The 21021-nt window shown below is 31.3% G+C and overlaps 1 protein-coding gene across 1 annotated transcript in view; it reads left to right on the top strand.

The window, feature by feature from the left end:
- Positions 1 to 21021, top strand: part of LOC129965553 (dynein axonemal heavy chain 5-like) — a 272814-nt gene that overhangs the window by 139305 nt on the left and 112488 nt on the right. The window contains exons 32-38 of the mRNA XM_056079546.1: positions 561 to 729; positions 2693 to 2915; positions 5477 to 5699; positions 7149 to 7347; positions 9921 to 10066; positions 18793 to 19008; positions 20761 to 20898. Coding sequence (XP_055935521.1) covers positions 561 to 729; positions 2693 to 2915; positions 5477 to 5699; positions 7149 to 7347; positions 9921 to 10066; positions 18793 to 19008; positions 20761 to 20898 — 1314 coding nt within the window. The remainder of the gene's footprint in view (positions 1 to 560; positions 730 to 2692; positions 2916 to 5476; positions 5700 to 7148; positions 7348 to 9920; positions 10067 to 18792; positions 19009 to 20760; positions 20899 to 21021) is intronic.

Genomic DNA, 21021 nt, shown 5'->3' with positions numbered 1-21021 from the left:
CTATACAATATCGTGAAGATATCGCAACAGTATTTTAGAGCATTTTGAACTCTTATAATAAGGACAAAATGATAAGGCGTGCAGAGGGGAAATCCCTTATGATTATCTCTTGGTAATGACCAGAAATGTTGAAAACAATTCTATTTATGATTTTTTTTTACCTTGCATTAGTTGTTGTTGTTTACCTGTACTTTTCTACAATTTTTTGTACATGCCTAATCAGTTCTGTTGTAGTATAAATTGTATTAGCCTTAGCCTTAAAAATTTTGTGACAAACCTTCAAGTTTGTTTATTTTATTCGAAGTAATTATTGGACAAATTTTACCAGAAAGTCCATTATTTTTTTAATTACAAACACAGTCCACTGATAAATCACAGCTTTTAAATACGAAATTTCGCCTTTTCCTAATCGTGCAGAAATAGAACTATCTGATCAGTAAGTAAATAACTATTTGTTAAAGAAATCATAATTCGTTAGTTATTTATATCTTTGAATATATTCCATACGAAGCATAAATTTTAATAAGCTCGCCATGAAAAATATATTTTGTTTTTCTGAGGTGTCCAACCTGTTCAATCGAGACGAACGAGCGGATATCATCGCTGAACTGACCCCGATGATGAAGCGCGAACAGCCCAGAAGACCCCCTACGCCGGAGAATGTGATGGATTTCTTCTTGTACAGGACGAGGAAAAATTTGCACGTTGTACTCTGTTTCTCTCCGGTAAGTATTGTTAGTTGATTGCAAAACAAGATGGAAGGAACAGTTTTTTTGCAATAGGGGGTGGATCCTTTTCTTCAACTCATTTAAACTTTTGCTTTTACAAACAAAAATTATAATTATTTCGCTCTCTTCTTAAGCAAAGCTAAAAGATATGTTTAATTTATTTGAATCTAATAAGGTGGCGCAAATTTCCCCTTCAATGAGTGGTACGCTGTAACTTTGACACTGTTACTTATTGCATTAATTGTGAATTAATTGATCAACTTTTATCAGTGATAATATTTTAGTATTCTTCGATAACCGTTTGCCATGTTTTTTTAAAATTTTATTGTCTCACATTCATAGAATTTCGGGTTTTTATCAACAAAATACTGAAATAAACAGTGTCACATCACAGCATCGGTGTCAGCGTGACTTTTATTTTTCAAAGAAATTAAAAAAACAAAACAAAGAGGAACAATAATTGGATAGCGAGCATTCCGGTTTCGTAATGGATGTCTCATCACTTTTGTTCTATAAATTTCCAATTATTGTTTTTGCGAGTCACTAAAGGTGTGTCAAGATTTTTTAATATTAAACTCTAATAGAAGAAATATAATTGCCATAACTACTAAGCAATTTGCCAACTCATTATATTCTTCATCCTATTTTTTTAAATAAAGTAATATAAATATTCTTCTGTTTCATTTTTCCTTTTTTGCTAACCAACCACAGATATTGTTAATTTGTGCCAATTTGGAATAGATTTTTCTCCCAAATTGCAACCATGCAAATTTATATGGCGTATTAGCGAACAAGTTATTTATCAGCTACGCAAACGATTTATGCATGATATATTGTGAGAATCAAGGTAGATCTCTCTGAATCATACTTTAAGAAAAATATCAAAAGTGCTTCTTGAAATTTGGTAAGTCAGCCATCTAACTCTCCGACCCACCACGAAGGCACACGGATTTAAACCAGAAAACTGAATGACCGGACCGCCGCAACAGCAACATTGGCGGGAACTATGGTTGAGTCCTAAGGGCCGTCACCGGCCACGGTACAACCCTCCCTGAAGGAAGTACGTCCCGTCATTGATGGGAGGAGTCAGATCCCCCACGTATTAGGGTGGCGAGATCCAACCACCATGCCGGAAGCATCTCATCCTCATTTCGAGGTGCCCCCGGGGGGGGGGGGGTCTTGAACTTTGGTAAGATAAATGGAATCTTCCAGAGACAGAAAGAAGGACATTTCCTTTCCCAACACATGTTAATATTAATTTACTTACTTTTAACTCAGCGTTTACTCCGTTCATCATAGTACATGAGCCTCTTCAGACTTAAATCCTTAAATTTTTCTTATGTTCTTGAGATCGTTGCATATATAGAGGCAAAGGTAATCTACATAGTTACTCTATTGACAACTTTATAATAAAATGTCAACAAAATTATTTCAAGAATGCATAGCAAGGGACTGAACGATCTGGTGATAAAATATTGCTAAAAATATTCTTCTTCAAGAACATAGATATAACTTGATCATTGACTAAAAATGACTTTAAATGCATGTGGACATTTCCAGTCGCGTATTATGTTAATCTTCCTTTTCCTGGCTTTATTCCCATTTATGTTCTAGGTCCATCTTTATGCCGAGATAGTGCATTTAATAATCTTGTTGGTTTCTTTCCAGTGGTTTAAAAACAATATACAGATTATAAATCAAAGAATTAAAATATTTAAGTGCAATTTTATCATTTTGAATTTCTACATCATTGACATCAGGATCGTCTATTGATAGACTTGTCGAGCGAAAGACAAAAAACATTAAATTATTCAGATAATCAACATCTTCCCTCTTCTCTCTTTTGCTTGATCTAAATTTGCTTAATTTCCTATTTTTCTTCTTCGTTCTCATTCTGTTTCAAATATGATTTGTATACAAGCTATTTCTCATTATATTCTTTTCTATTTTTATTTTACAGGTAGGTGAAAAACTGCGGACCCGGGCTCTGAGATTTCCCGGTATTGTGTCTGGTTGCACAGTGGACTGGTTCCAACCCTGGCCAAAGGAAGCTCTCACTTCAGTATCCAGGCATTTTCTCAGAGACTTCGATCTGCAGTGTGATGAAATAATAAAGCAGGAAGTCATCCGTTTCATGGGCGACATGCACACGTTTGTGGAAGAGCAGTGTACCGAGTATTATCAGAGGTGCATACTATAATGGACATATACGTTGTTATTTCATTTTTTATTATTACAGTCTAGTTATTAGATACCCAGGAAGGCGATTTATTTTTATATTAATTAACCACTTGTCGACTTTTCATCAACTTATTAATTTTATTAATCCAATCTTTTTTACCAGTTTTGTTGAATTACATCTTATCACAAAATAGTGCTATTTTGAATCCAATTTGAAAAATAATAATAAAGAAATCTGATTGTTATCATTATTAGTAAATTGGTAATGTCGGACCATATGTTAGCTTTTAGGATTGGCATATTTATTTTAGTATATCATTCAAAACTTTAGAACGAAGGCAGAGTCAGGTAATCAATGCTATATCTCCAGGAATCATTAGCTTTCATACGAAATTTAAAAAAAAAAATCAAAATAGATGCAGCGGTTGTAGCTGGGGCACTCTGTTGTGGTTTTTTCTCGTAAATAATATATAATGAAGTAGTATTTTGTGATTTCTTTTGAAAACGGAGGGTAATAGTAGCAGATGATCATAGATGGCATTTCTAGAAGCTATGAGCTGTCATGTGACACATAAATTGGCGGAATCGGACCAGTAATTGCGATTAGGGTTTATACATGAGAATAAAAAACGAATGTTTCTATGAAATTTAAAATGTGCATTTAACATGTACTTTCCAGATAGTTTCATTTCATTCCGAATCCAACAATTTATATTAGGTATTAAAAGGCAGTATTAAAATTTTTTTATTATATTTTTACTACTAAATATTTAAGGCCACTCTAAAGTTTTAAAAAAGTAAACACAAAATACTATCTTGTTAAAGTGTTTGACTTTTTTCCAATATGATCACTTTTAGCCTCAATATAATTCTCAAAAGAAGTTTACCATTCAAAAAGTTGAGGAATAGAGCACACGATTTAGAGATTTATAGACAATTGCTTCTTCTGGTATCGAAATCGAGGACCACGGATTTTATTTTTGATGATTGGAAGCCAGAGAAAATCATTAGTATCGAATCAGGACAATAAATCTTCAATTGACATTTTCTTATTTTAAATAAACGATAGTTTGAAATGTAATGTACGAGCTCTCGTTTTCAAAATGAAGAATTGTATGAGTTTACACATTTTGTTTTCTGAGTTCAGCAATTTATCTAACAAACGAACTGTCATATGCCAATTATAATCACTATTCTAAGATCTTCCAAAAAAAGTTCCAACATTTTCTTTCTACACTTTCTTTCAACAAAAATTTTCTTTCTACGCCAACTCACCGCCATTATCAACTTGAGTTAAAATATATGAGTATATTTCTTTTCCAACCCATCCATATTTTGTTTAATTTCAATTGATCAAATAAAAAAAGAATATGCATTGGCCCACGAAATTGCACAACATCGATGATATCTGAATTCACAGCAGATTTTAGTTGACCTCCATTAATTTCATTAATGACAATCCGAAATTTACAATGGAGTGCTTGAAACCCTTACTATAGATAGTGCTTTATAGCCAAAATTTGAATTCATAAATTGACACGTTGTTGTTGTATCAGACATTAAAAATAGTCATATTAGTCATTGCTCGAAAATCCTTTCGATTTAACACGTTCGCTGTCATGATTCATGCCTGTTATTCGGACCACTATCTAATAAGATGCTCACTTCTTTGCTAGTTCTTAATAGTAGTAGAGCAGAGAATATCTTATTAGATAGAAAGTGTGAATCACAGGTGATTCATACGGTCTGTAAATATAAACTTAACACAAACGTATTCTACTTGCATTAAATTCTACACTGAATGGGTACTTTTATTATCATCGGAATACGGGTGATAAGGTAGTCAATGTATTAAACCAGTAGTTTGCTACAATTTTTTTTAAATTTTGGAAAAAAGCTATAAAAAAATTTGACTGTTTTTTTTTTTTTTTTTTTTTTTTTGTCTTTAACAGCCTGATGTCCTCAGAAAAAGTTCAACTTAGGAAAAAAAATCTCTGAGCTAAAAATTAATTTTTGTTATACGAAATTCTAAAAAACTTTGTTGACTTTTCTACCTACACAGATATATTAAGAGAATCTCATATTTTAAATCGCACTGTTCTCAGTCTTATTAGAGAAGAGTATTTTTCAAGATTCGTATTAAAACATCAATTCTGAAGCTTAACTCTAAGCAAGCATGAATTAGATAACCTCATCTGTTATCTAACCGTGCTTAATTTCGTGGATAATAAGTTAAGTATGAAGGATTAGATCTTATAATGAAAATATATATGTGAAGATTTAATGGGTATATAAAGCTGGTAGGATAATCAGATAGACACAATTACAGATTTATCCTATTGCTGATAAAACTATATAACCCGTCTTATCTTCTTAAAAATGGTCCGACAGTGTAATCTAATTTGTTGTAGTTCTTAAGTAAAATGGACAAATAACTTTAACTCTTATTAATTTCATATTGGCAAAACCACAGAAGCAACAAGTAAATACGGGTGTCCATAAATGAATTAAATGATAAAACAAGATATTAAATAATTTTAGAGAACATGAAAATGGTTTTCCCTCAGATTCCGGCGACCCGTCCACGTGACTCCCAAATCTTTCTTGTCCTTCATCAATGGCTACAAGAAACTGTACGAGGAAAAGCACCATGAGATCGGTAATACGTGCACCCGTATGGAGAACGGCATATCCAAACTTGAGGAGGCCTCACTCCTGGTCGAGCGAATGAAAGAGACTCTGGCAGAGATGGAGGAGGAACTAGAACTCGCTTCCAAGACAGCAGAGCAAGTAAGTCCAGAGCAAATTTAGCATTTGAAAGGCTGGTCGGTATAAATTTTGAACCAGCTCTGTCAAGAAGTTGGCCATCTGTTGTTCGTATTTTCTCAATTCATAGATGAATTTCGTTAAATTGTCTTCTAACTACATTTGTAGTTCCATGTCAAATTTTGGCATGAATCGGTCTGCAAAAAGGCGCCTAAAGCATGTATTGTCAAAATAGATTGTTAAAATAATTGATTCGTGCCAAAGATCTGTACTTTCTAATTATCACCAGATTTGTAATTTGTAACTACTTTGCATGACGTTAGTGAACATCAATCAAGATATTCCTTGCATCATACAATGTTCATAATTTTATGAGAGGTAGGGGAATTAATTGGAGGATATCTGAGAAAGTTTCGGGAAGACCATTCCTATCGATTTTTTTCTAAGAATTGAAACGAATTTGGTAATAGTAACTTAGAATGAAAAGAGCCGGCGTCCTGGCATAGGGGTAGCGCGTCTTCCCCGTGTTCTGGGCGTCCTGGGTTCGAGTCACGGTACGGGCATGGTTGTTCTTCCACCGTTCTAGATGTGAGATGTGTGAATGTGCCCCCCTGTAAAAAGGGGTTGTGCAAGCGAATGAGATGTGTGAGTAGCTAAGACGTACTCTTGGCCCTAGTTGGCGCTACTAAAACAAGAGACGCTCCCTTGGCTTGTGCATGGCAAGTGCCATTATAAACAACAACAAAAACAGAATGAAAAGGACCTTTGCCTTCCAGCTTGCGAAGAGGAATTTTTTATATGTGCAACAAGCGTGATCTATGCATAATCTGGTAGAAATCGATTTGATAGAACATATCTTGTTATTTATCTACATATCGCATTGTTCTTGCCATTGGCAGAAATGCTAAAGATTGGACATAGAAAGCCGGAGTTACACGATGGTTATATCCTTGACTCAAATGTTGGATCCATGTTCGAATCATATGATTCATCGGTTGTAGAGACAAGTGTTTCTATTGTACAGTGTGGTGCAAGTTCGATCTATTTCAGAACTTGGCGCAATATTTGCCAGTCTGAGTGAGCCAGTTGATGGTGGAAGAAGATGTTGTAATTGTTGTTGCTGCGATGGTGATGTTGTTACAATTTTCCAAATTATATATTCAAATAAGCGTTTTATAAAAATCGCTATTGATTAGCAGCTATAAAATGATTCATGGCTTGTAATCTTACATCCACGCAAATGCTTGGCTTGTTCGGAATGTTTGAGATTTCCTCTAACTCAGAAGTAAAAGATCGACAACCACCATAAATTTTTCCAACGCAAATGTTCGTCATTTAACATTTAAAGCCTTTTTTTATCGAAATTCTATCCCGCGATGCTACAAAGTTTTTAATGGCCAACGTTGGAATGTGTTCTTAATGTCATGTAACGATAGCTGAAAATGAACAATAACTTCATAACAATATTTTTAGGTGCTGGCTGAGGTGTCCGTGAGGGCAGACGCAGCAGAAGTGGTCCGTGACAGCGTAGAAAGAGCGAAGAACGCAGCTCAAGAAATTGTGAAAGAAATCCAGGCGGACAAAGCTATTGCAGAGGAGAAGCTAGAGGCAGCCAGGCCAGCTTTGGAAGATGCAGAAGCGGCCCTCAATACCATACAACCTACTCATATAGGTTTGGCAATAATTTTAATTAAATTCCATTCATTTATGTCTGGATTATGGAAAGATCATTATTGTCAATGTGTACTGCAGTTTGTCTATTCATTAAAAGACAAATATGTATCTTTAAATGACAGAAATCGTTCCATTACGTTTCCGATCATATGCTGAGAAATAACCGAGTTCATATATAAAAAGATCACACACACAAAAAAAAGAGATCTTTGTTAAGATCATAAAAAAGCCTTTTTTTATAGAACCTTGACTATATTTGAAATGTATTTACCAGAAAGATAAATTCACCATTAGTAAAAATATATATGCTGTTTAATATGTGTATAAATTTTAATTTTATTTATACGCATACAAAATTTAATGCGAAATTAATAGCAATTTCCTTGTAAATTACTGTTAAATCACAATACAAAATATATTATAAATTAATATTATACTAAATTTTATAGTAATTTTTTTAAAAAAAATTAATTTGGAAATTTTGTTTGCATCATTATTTTTCCCATGTATTTATTCGTAATAAAAGCAAAAAAGAAAATAATCATCTCAGATATGAAAGACTTCTCCGCTATGTGAGGTTTTCACATGAAAATTTATTTTCTGCTTTCTTTTCAAACTAAAAGTGGACAGCAAAGCAAGAAAAGAAAGCACCAAAAGGCTTGGATTTTATTTTCATATTATTCATATTGAGATGCGATGAAATAAAGTTTCATATGGTATATAAAGCGATATTATTCTACAGTAGCGGAAAAAAAATCCCAACACCAAGAAAGACTTGTGCTAGATAAACAAATTTTGGTAGGCATGTTTATACATTTGAAAGATGACATCCATTCAAATTTCGCACTTCCCGCATAAGTGTGACGCTAGTAGCGCCACTCAGAATTTACATATCAGGTTTGCTTTAAATGCTGTAAAGTTCGTGAGCGTTATTTATCTTTGAAATCTGACGTATTGAGTTGATGTCAGCCAAGAATGCCTTTAAGAAGACGGAGAAGCCATTATCAGCAGCTCTCCGAGTTTGAACGTGTAATAGGGCTACGAGAAGGTGTATTTTCTTCCCGCGATATTGCAGAAATACTTGGCCAGAATGTATCCATTGTGAATGATTGTTGGGAACAGTGGTCAAGGAATGGTACTGTCTCCAGAAGATTTGGTTCTGGGCTGCCATGTGGCACTACTGAGAGGGAAGATAGCCATATTCGGCGTACGGCTGTGGACAATCGTACTGCGTCTGCGGCAGAAGTTCGAGCTGCAGTTGGTACCACAGTGACACAACGAACTGTTAGAAATTGGTTACTTCAAGGACAGTTCCGAGCCAGGTACCCTGCAGCGTGCATTCCACTGACTCCAGGTCATTGCCGTTTGCGGCGCCAGTGGTGTCAAGCCAAAGCTCAATGGAGGACGGTGTGGAGATCTGTTGTGTTTTCTGATGAAAGCATGCTCTGCCTTGACGCCAGTGATAGCCGTGTGTTGGTCAGGAGGAGGCCAGGGTAACACTTGCAATCAAACTGTCTGCATCCTAGACACGCTGTACCTACATCTGGAGTCATGGTCTGGAGAGCAATTTCCTATGACAACAGGAGCACTCTCGTGGTTATCCCAAACACATTTGACTGCAAATTTGTACGTCAGTCTGGTAATTCAACCTGTTGAGCTGCCATTCATGAACAGCATTCAAGGGGTAGTTTTCCAACAGGATAACGCTCATCCTCATACCGCTGTTGTAATGCAACGTGCTCTACAGAGTGTCTACATGTTACCTTGGCCTGCAAGATCACCAAATCTGTCTCCAATTGAGCACTATGGGATATCATTGGACGACAACTCCAGCATCGTCCACAGCCAGCATTGACCGTCCCAGTATTGGCAGAACAAGTTCAACAAGCATAGAATTCCATACCACAAAGTGAAATTGACACAATACCACATGTATGACACAATGCATGAACTTTTGCAGGCGTACATTCAAAATTCTGGAGGGTACGCCGGTTATTAATGTAACAACATTTCACGTTTGAAATGCATTTTCTTGATCTTAAATTAACCTGTGATCTTGAAAATTTAATCAATTAAACATGTTAACTAGGCAAATACATTGTCCAAATTTCAACACTCTACAATAATTTTTTCTTGGTGTTGGGATTTTTTTCCTTCAGTGTATCATGTTTTCGTAGTATAATTTATTTAATTCTCCCTCAACTAAATGATCGATAATGATATGATGAATTGTTTTGAATATTTTAATTATGAATTCGAATTGGCGATGAATGATGAATTTTAAAGTAAATGCAGAAGCTATACTTTATTTATTTGCATTGAAAGAATGAAGAAAATAAAATTATCCATATTTAATTTTCTGTGTTTATATATTGTTGCACAAAAAGGTATCAACCTAATAAACGACTAAGTCATGTGCCTTTATAATTAAAAAGGGGGTTTTCTTACTATGGGCTTTGGCTTTCTTATTATGATTTTACGGCCTTTTCTTTGCATGTGAACAAAATCTTATTGCGATGTTTCATCTGCAATATTAGCGTCATAGTAATCTTAATTACATCATTTCTGCAGCAACCGTCCGCAAACTGGGTCGCCCCCCAGCCCTCATCATGTACATCATGGACTGCGTGATGATCCTCTTCCAGAAGAGACTGCAGCCAGTGCAGGTGGATCCCATGAGGAAATTCATCAAGCCTTCGTGGGATGAATCGCTCAAGGTGAAAAAATTTCTATCTTTCTTGAATTTTAAGACTAGTGAATAAAAATTGTTTTTAAAAATTCAATTCAAAATCATATTTCACGAATTCTCTCTGGGAAAAGAAACTCCTATAAGAAATGCATTCGAATAAAATAAAACATTATTTCACGTACGAAAATTAGAATCTGCTCATAGTGATAAAAATGTATTCATCATCTTCATCAATCATCTATGAGACAAGTTTCTCAACTTAACGAATTTCTCTAATTGTCTCGAATTCAAAGATTACATACTAAAAATTATTTTTAAGAAGCGAATCTCGGAATAAAGTTTTAATAAGGGTTCGGTTTTGGGAAGATAAAACTATAATAAGTAAATTCATTCCGTTAAAATGAAACACAAATTTACCCATGAAAAAATGGAATTTGTATGTAACGAACAAAATGTATTCATCATGGTCATCAAGCGTTCATGGGACAATTCGCGATGATGAACGAATTTCTTGGCATTTTTTTAATTCTGAAACTAGGAAGTAAAAATTTAATTTTAAAATACAAATTCGTGATCATTTTCCATTAATTCGATCTAGATAAGGAAGCCCCTATAAACAAAACATTCGGTTAAAATGAGATTCAAATTAACGTACGAAAAATAGAATATTTTCATAGTAATCAAAATATATTCATCATATTCATCAAGCGTTCATGGGACGATTTGCTTAAAGGGAACTCATTTCTCAGTTTATCTTGAATCATAAGACTAGTAAATAAAATTAAATTTTAAAATACGAATTCGATATGATGTTCTACTAATTCGATTTAGAAAAAGAAGCCCCTGTAAACAAAGCATTCGGTTAAAATGAAATACAATTCCACTTCATGAAAAATATAATTTGCTCATAATCATCAAATCATATTCATTAAGTGTTCATGGAATGATTCGCTCACGGTGAACGGATTTCTCAGTCTGTCTTCTATGACGAATGAATAAAAATTAATTTTAAAAAACGAATTCGAAATCATGTTTCACTAAGAAAAAGAAGCACCTATAAGTTGCGCATTCGGCTAAAATGGAACACAAATTCACGTACGAAAAAATGGAATTAGCTCATAATGATCAAAATATATTCTTCGTTCTCATCAATCATTCATACGACGAGTTGCTCAATTTAAACGAATTTATCTGCCTGTCTTGAATTAAAAGACTCGAAAAGAAAAATTATTTTTATGAAATGAATTCGAAATAAAGTTTTAATAATTGTTCAAATTTGGTGGAAAAACTATTATAAGTAACACAAATTCACCGGAAAAAAATAGAATATTAACATAACGATTTATATGGGTTTGGATATGTACATAATTGGATTAAAAGGTCTAATACAGGTCTTTGGACATGAAATATATTTTTTATGTTCTTCAAGCGTTTATGGTACGATTCGCTCAAGTGGAACAGATTTCTCACTCTATCTTGAATTCTGAGACTAGTGAATAAAAATTATTTTTTAAAAAGTGAATTCGAAATAAATTTGCAAAAATAGTAATTTTAGTATTTAAAAGAAAAAAAAACATTTGTAAACAATGCATTCCGCTGAAACGAAACACAAGTTCACCTGCGGTAATGTTCTTAATGAGCAAAATGCTGAATTCTAACTTTACTTTCATATGTAAAAAACGATCCAGGAAATTGCGAATTGCTGTAATTAGCAAACGATATTCATATTTTGATAGTATCTACATTAACTAATAAATAAAAAAACAATGATACATACATTTGCAAGCAATTAAAAATCGAGCCTAATGATTAAATAAATTATTTACATATTGGTTTAGTTTAAAATGTGTTCAAATGAGAAATAAAAATTCACTTATTTATTAGAAGAGGGATCTCATAGTGACAATTGTTTAAAGTCACAAAATAATCGCATCGATAAAATATTTTGACAAAATTGATTTACGGCATTTTCATACAACAGAAATAATACACTAGTTATTGGAGAATGTTTCGCTTTTAACTCATGATATTATGCAATTTCTCTATTTATTCGTAAAAAAAAAAGAAAAAATTTTCTGTAATTATAGCTTTTTGATTTCATCTATATTTAATAATTTTATGAAATTCTTTATTCTTCATGAATTTCGATAACAGATGGCAGCACGACATACAGGCATATAAACGATTTTCTCGAGCAAAGAATTTTATATGTGTGTGTTAAATACCTATAATTATAAGCTGGTAGAATTGAATTTCCAATATAGACTGCTTGATTTTTAATTTTAAATATCATTAATATATTATGCGATAGAAGAAAAAAAATGTCATTTTTTTTAATGAAAAATAGGTATTTCGTCACTGATTTATTGCCATCGAAAAATCCTCATTACTTCCAGTCAGTCACATATTGCTAATTTGACGATTACTAATTATGTGATAAACAATAATGTGAGTAAATGCTTGAAAACACAGAACTTTGCCTCCATCATTATTTGGTTTTGAATGATTATCTATCGTAGAATTCCATCAATCTGTTACAAAGAATTTTTAACTGAAAGCGGTTAATTTATTCTTCCTTTAAAATATCAATTCTCTCATGAATCTCTCAATGATTTTGATATTTTTAAGCTGGCATTGTATGTACGTTACCCGAATCGTTCGAAAATTTCTACAGGGTTTATAGTAGAACCTAGAACTACCAAATTTGGCACTTACTTTTTAGTGAGCTCTCATTTTTTAAGAAGTTCCTGTTTTTTGAGATTTCATCAGATTAAATTTAATTAAAAATCACGTCGAAATGGTAATATTTTATCTCAGAACCTTCAACTCATATTACAGCGCGAAAATAATTTTACTATATCACTTTAAAATTCAAGAAAATTAGTTTTTTAATGATATAAATTTTATTTACGTAACGAATTTTTCTGTAATTTTAGTATATTTTTCGCAATTGAAACACAGTTCTCCTTCCTTATTTAACTTTACAGCATAATAGCAATTGGTAACAAATAATTAATATGAATATTTCATAAACTCTAGTATATCTAAACAATTTAAAATGCTGTCTTTTTTTAGTTTATTGCAAATGAATGATTTATATTTAGTGTATTATAAATTAATGTTTTATTCTATTTAAAGAATGTTTTTTTATGAATGTTTTATTGAATGCATTAGATATACTCTGACATGATACAGATTTTAGCATATCAATGGCTTGACTTCTTCTATGATTGCAACACAAACCAAAGAAGGGCTGGGGGGGGGTCACCCTAACTTCAGTCGTAGGAACAGACAGAAATTAAAGTGCAAATTGCGTGATACAAAAATCGTCCTCACAAAATGCAAGTGTTAATACAATCAAGTCAGACGAATCAAGACTAAAGCATCATTGAGGTACGATCAGAAGATGATTTATTGACAAGACAGCTGCTTAGAGCCTCTCTGTTCAGATAATCGCAGACAGTTCCTTGAAAAAGATATTGCTAGTCTAGTTTATTAATAAAAAATTTATAGAAAATATATTTTCTATTAATTGTGAAATATTGGAGTATTACTTTGTCAAGTATAAATGGTCAAATCTTTATCTTTATATTAGGTTTATGTAATTATTACAATATTTATAAACATCGAGTTTCTGCATAAATAATATCGCGTATAAATGTGTACACCTCGTGGATGCAAGTCATAATAAATAAATAAATAAGCAAATAGCAAGATATACATTTTCATAAAGTTAATAAAAACAAAATTAACCTAGAATAAATGATTTATTAATTAAATTAAAAATATATTAATTTATTAAACTAAATTTTCTAGTTTATCAAAAGAGGGTCTCATATTTTGAACTGCTTAGGGCCAGAAAATGCTCAAATCCGCCTATGATCACATGGTTTCAGACTAAAAACTCGAATCTTCTCTCTTTTTCAAAGATCACTGGGTGTATTCTTTTTACAGAGATTTATTCGGAATGAATGATCATTTATGATCAATGGTAACTATGATCCAGAAGGGTAACTACAATATGGTGTCATATTTAAATGGAACAGATTCTAATGCAACGAGTAACATTGTTTATTAGTCGCCTTTCGCGATCAGCTAATTCGTTTGGAATATTAGCTGTACGTGAATTTAATTAAATATGGGTACACAGCATAATATACTTAAATCCAATCAACAAAAGAATTTAAAATTTAAATTGAGATACAGATTCAAGTAATGCTGTTATTGTTATTTTGCCTTATAAACCGTCAATTCACATGTAAAAATAGTGTGAAACTCGTAACTGTCTGTATTATTTGATATACAATTGCATATCGTTTTAGTTGGAGTTGTAATTTCTCTTTTTTATTCCATATCCGCTGTTGTTTAAAATATAAAATTGAGGAAGCGCAGTTTGATTTACATGCATAAAAGGAGTTACCGAAGTTAGCTGGATTCAAGCATGCTGATTAAAAGTTGAAGAATAAGAAGCAGAATTATTCACTATATCGCGTTTATTTCCTGATATTCTTATTATATTAGCGGGGTCTGTTCATGGATTTTACAAAAAGGTTGTATGAAATAAAATCAGGAAGGAAAAATCAATTGTGAAATTTCCAAAGAGTATGAAAATATTAGTTGCTTTAAAAAAAATGCACCATGACATATTTAACGAGGCAAGGAAAACGAGTAGCATTTTATTGCAACAATGAAAATATTATTATAAATCTATACTTATAATAAAGCTCAATGTGTGTGTGTGTGTGTGTGTTGGCGCTCTACAGGCTAGACCGTTCGACCAACAGCTACGAAATTTGGCACGTGTATACCTTGGAGGCCGGGAATGTGCACCTCGGGGTTATTTTTTCGAATTTTTAATTAAATTTTTATTTTTTTTAAAAATAAGCGAAATTTTAACGTGTTTCTGCTATAACTTCCGAAAATATTACCGCACAAAAAAGACTTTTACATTAAGTTAAAGATCAAAAATTTAGCTTTTAAATGATACCAATGTTTTAACCTTAAAATTAAATTTCTATTTTTAATGAATTTTTAAATAAATAATTTAAATATATTTTTCAACAATTTTTTTCGTACAAAATAAAAATAAAATTTAAGCTCCACGAGCACGTTTCGCATTCATGGGGGAAAAATTAGCTTTTTTCAAAGTGTTGCCATCACATCGATTAAAGCTCCATTTAAAAATGAATTAAATCTTTTTGGAAATGAAATCTGCAAAAACATGATTTTCGTCACGTGTCTGTAGGAAATGAAACAAATATAAAATATTATTTTTTTCTAAAAAAAAAAAATTCAAGAAAAATTATTTTATGATCTTTTACACTATCTGTATTATTAATCCAATAAATCAGTTTTATTTTAAGGCAAGTTTTGTTTAATATGAACAGGATATCCATTCAAATCAGGGCCACACTGCTAATTTGTAAACCTTTAGTAATAGACACAGATCTGCTAAAATGGTCTAAATGGAAAATGATTATATTTTATGTAACTTGATCCAATAAATACTCTAATATATAACAAATTTTTGATTTTACATAAAGCTTCTGCTGTGGAAATCACGTTTAACAAAATGTTCTTGAAACACTAATATTATTCTCAAGCGCAGGTTTCTCAAGATTAATTGGCCTAAGATTATGAAAATGTTGAGTTTTTCTGAATTTTTAACATTCAAAACTTCATAAAGCAGTCTTAGTTAATCGTGGAAAATAGAAACATTCATTCATTTATTTAAAATATGGTGTGTCCAGAATATTTCTCAGAATATGATACCTTACAGCATAAAATTTAGACTTCATAATTTTTGAAATGTATTTATAGGCCGGAACAAAATATTATTATTGATTTCATTTCAATCCTTTTGAAAACAAAACTAAAAACTGAATTTTATGCTGAATCTGAGAAATTTTTGTTGAATTATTCTTTCAGATATTACGCAAATTATGAAAAATATTTTGTAGTTCACATAAGATTTAAATACCGAACGATTCTGTTTGCAGTACTCATATTCAATAATAATAATAATAAATAAATAACAACAAAAATGATAAATAAAATAAAACGCTTGGTTTTATTAAAAAATATCTTTACATTAATTGCAATTGCTTCATTTCCACTTAAAATTAAAGTTGAAATTTTACCGGAAATGACAACAAATTAGCAAAATATATATAGTAAATTGAACGAAACGATCTAAACAACAGTATAAGTTTGGTATGACTATCAAAATTTGAAGATTAAAAATGTTTTGTTTGAGAAGCTATTAAGAGACCAGTTACTTAAAATATTTAATTGAAAATTGTAGCGAGCGGTAATACTGGTGAACAGGCTGGTCGCCAAAGGCTGCTAGTAATACATAAAAATTTTCTTGGCCAATTGTTTAAATTAAGGAAAAAAAATTCTCGGAAAATTTTATTGGCATCTATAAAATAACCCTTTGAAATTTTTAAAATTTTTACTTTTTGTGCAATATTTTTGAAAATTATCGTAGAAAAGCGGAAAAATTACTTTTAATTTTAATTCATTAAAAATTTAAAACATTAACAATTCACTAAAAATTTAAAACATTAACAATTCATTAAAAATTTAAAACATTAAAAATTCATTAAAAATTTAAAACATTAACAATTCATTAAAAATTTAAAACATATAAATATATCACTCGGTTGTATACATTCTTAACCTCTAAATTATATTTCTATTAAGAATTTTAGTTTTGAATTTAACGGCATGTCCTATAGAAGGCCAATTCAAGCACATACATTTTTTTAATTGTTAGTAGAGATACTAAACAGTTCCAATTTACAATCGCATCTAGCTTCAAGTATTGAGACTGATTTTAGTAAATAGTAAATTTTACAGAGGTTCTTTATGATGGATAAGAAATGAAATGTGTAAATACTAATCCTCATTGCTTTTTTCTGAAAGATAACATAATATAATATAGTTATTTATATTTTTGTTTAAAAGTGTAACTTTTTTTTATTTGTGCAAAAAAATTATTATATTTCAACAGATCCATTTCACAAATTCTTTATTCTTTTTTAAAAAAATACGTAGTAAACTGAACATTTTCATGTTTTGACACTATAAAAAACATTTCAGTACTGGTTATTTTAATAATAACTTTTTTTCGCGCGATTATACTTCAAATTCTTATGCGAAAATACCATTATTCCATTTCAAAATGCGTAAGGACTTAATTTATTTATATTGGAGCGAAAGCATATAATTATTTTTAAAAATTAAAACTGCAAAATTTCCAATTCACTGCGATCTTCATTATTTAATGATAATTGTTGCGCGCAATTAATATGAGCAATTATTCTTAAAGATTTTTGTAAGAATGAAAATCTAAAGAAAAGTTATGCGAATTCTTAAAAAAAATTAATTGAACTGAAAATCCTTTCCTTGCGGCTGTGAGCATTATTTTATCACACAAATATATTTACCTTGTTCCATATAAATTTTTTATGGATTTTAAGAATTTGATGACTCAATATTTTAGAAATTATAGAATTTTTGTTTTATTTTATCTTACTATTGTAAATGACAATGCAACAATGACAATGTAAGTTAGTTGAAGAAATAATTTACCTCATATGTGGAACAATTTTGGAAATACAGAAATATATTCGACTCAAATTATATTATTAATTGATACTCTGGATCCTAAAGCAGAAATTTAAGATAAACTCACTTGAGATGTTTACTTTTAAAATGGCTTTAAAATGGTTAAAATCTCATCATTGTAATGTTAATTTAACTTACAGAAAAATCCGGAAATTAAATTTTCTCCTTCGTCAATAGATGGCGTTCAATGCATACAAAAAGATTCGAGCGAATGTTTGAAAGTAATCGAGCATTGAATTTTGATTAATTAATATTTCCGGCACAATGAAATAACTCTATCCTATAAAGAAATAGAAATGGTAATTGTAAACTGGAAAAATAACCTGGCATTTTTAGAAGTAATATCGATTTTTATAACGAATATTTTAAAATTTAAACATCAAATGCATTAGAAAAGTACCGAAATTAATAAATATGATTTTAAATCTTTTGAGCCCATTTCATTATTTTAGAAAGGAAAATTTGTAAATATTTTTAGCTGTTTGTGTTTATATTGTGCCTGAAACCCATATGTATTTGAAAAAAAATCATATAATTTTCTTACTGTGTTGTTCTATCTAATTTTTAACATAATAATGTGTATATAGGCTCGCATGTTATCCGTAAATTTTGTTATGTGACATGCATGATAAGAGATCATGGAAAAAGCATGATAAAACATACCATTGAATCTCGAATTACTAAATTCAGCAGGTTGTTTCTTACTTTGTGATAGACTCTCTTTAAAAAAAAGTTCTTCTAAAAGTTTAATTAGTTTTCTACCGAAAAATAAATCGAAATCATATTTTCTTCAATAATTTCGTTGAATATTACAGCACAAAACTGAATATTACATTATTTTACAATAAAAATAAAAATTTTCTCAGACACTAATTTTATCTTCGTGCTACTTTTTTATCTCCAATTTTAATAAATTTTTACTGCATGGATACTCGAATAACTGATTAATACTCTATTGCAGTGCAACTTTGAATATAACTTTTGTGTGCACATTAGCGTTGTTGAATGTTTCCCATTAAATTAAAAAAATATATAAAGATAAATTTTAAAACATATTATGATATTATGATTAGGATTAGAATCTCGAATCTCCTTTGAGGTGTCTTTCCTTTGTGCTTCTAGTTCATGTCCACGACGGGCTTCCTGGCTGCATTGCAGAATTTCCCAAAAGACACGATCAACGACGAAGTGGTCGAACTGCTGGAGCCGTATCTCATCATGAAAGACTATAACATGGAAACGGCCAAGAGAGTCTGCGGAGACGTGGCGGGTCTCCTGTCCTGGACGAAATCCATGGCTTTCTTCTTTGGAATCAACAAAGAAGTCTTGCCTCTCAAGGTATACAACAAACCAGATGTGAAATTTAAATACTACTACTTTCGAAAAGTTTCAGAATCTTATATTAAAAAAAAGTTAATTGCTTTTAATTAATTAAGGCCAGTAAAAAAGTTAATTGCTGTTCTTCATAAAAATTGTAGAAGAAAAGCTATTTTGATGAAACTCTTGGCAACACTTCGAACATTTATCCGTATTTTGTGGCTTAGTGGCTTTCATGCGACAATTTTAGTTTGTCTAATAAGCAGTCATAAATATGTCTTCAAGTAGCGCCAAGTTGAAAATGCTTGCAGTTATTCCTTTTTTGAATTCAAAAAGGTATTATGACACTGAAATTTATAAGCGGTTAAATAAAATGTATAGAGAAAAGGCTATGTATCATCAAGATATCACGAAGTGATATAAAATATTTGTGAGTGGGTGTGCAAATATTAATAATGCTTAGTACGGAGGTAGACTGTCAAGAGTGATGAATTCTGAGATCGCTACCAGAGGATTTTTGAGCTGAAAAACTAAGCCAAGAATATGCTCTAATTGAATAATTTTCCCTCTCTGATTTAAGCATATTTTTGAACTCTTTGGTTTAAACTTGTCCTGTGTATAGTAATCATAACAAATGCTTGTCACATAAATTGGACTAATTAATGAATTTTAAACGAATTCCACCAAGTATTATACTCTAATTCATCATAAACTAACAATTTTGATATCAAATCTTATTCATCTTTTTCAAAATGAATTATAAGTTTAAAAATGAAAATTGGGAAATAAGGGTCCTATGACCTCGCCATGCCGAAGGGATAATTGCTTTTAATGCATCAATAACTTACTATACATGGTATGATTCTTAGAAAAACTTCATGCAGCAGAATAACATTCATTTGTATTATATATACTAGCAAACCGTATTCAACAAGCCAGTTAACACAGGAAACAAATTTTATATTAAAGTAGTCACATAGTATGCATCCATAAAGAAGTAGTTGTAATCTTTATTGGTCCAATCTTTTGTACCAAGCCACTTGGCATAGGTGTTAGTAATAAACCTCTACAGATGTATCTTTCCAGTGTAAAGAGAAATGCTTAAAATAAAATCAAACTTCTCCGAGCTAATCCGAGTTATCTGGCGACTTTAATCGCTCCATGTAACATTCCGTTCTATTGATTGCCATGGAACTGGCAATGTGTTTATAACAAAGTAGTAGTTGCATATGATAAAAAAATATCTTAATCTTGTAACATATTACTGCATATTCATGGGAATGCAATGCTTTAACCCTTTATTTACTGACGGTACTTAAAAGTACCATTTAAATCTGGCTTGTATCTTCGTAATATGACAATTTTCGCTTATGGTATTCTAAAGAACACGGAGAATGTAACCCAAATAGCGAGAAGTTATTATAAGCTAAAAGTAGGAATTAAAAATATTTAATTAATAATTAAATTAATTAAGATATTTCTATTAATTAAAATATTTTTCTTGGGTTCCCTGGGATTATTCTGCAAGAAAACGTAACTACTAGTGCAAAAATGAAGTTGAAAAATTGAGGCAACATAATTCGGTAAATAAAGGGTTAATGATGCATCTTTAAAACATGTGTATGTATTATTAGTAGTTGTATATGATACAAAATATCTAAGGAACGCAACATATTATTACGCATCATGAAGTTGCAATGTTTTAATGATGATTTTTTAAAAGACATTGAATTTATTATATAAATTTATTTAATTTCAATGCTTTCTTTGCAGTACAATCTAGCTGTTCAGGAAGCGCGACTGGCTGTTGCCATGAAGGAGTTGAAGTCAGTCGAACAGGAATTGGAGGATAAAGAAAACGACTTGAAGGAGGTGAAAGCTCAATACGAAAGTGCAATCGCCAACAAAGAGGTACTTTTCACGTGTCTCCTTCATCAGTTGTTTTATAATAATATAAAGATTATAAGGCAATCGAATCAATAATACGAAACATCGGAGCGTGATGTTTTTAATGTTTTGGGCTTGACTCATCTG

This window comes from Argiope bruennichi, chromosome 4 (genome assembly GCF_947563725.1).
Source record: "Argiope bruennichi chromosome 4, qqArgBrue1.1, whole genome shotgun sequence".
Classification (NCBI taxonomy): Eukaryota; Metazoa; Arthropoda; class Arachnida; order Araneae; family Araneidae; genus Argiope; species Argiope bruennichi.
This window is presented reverse-complemented; position numbering and strand designations above follow the sequence as displayed.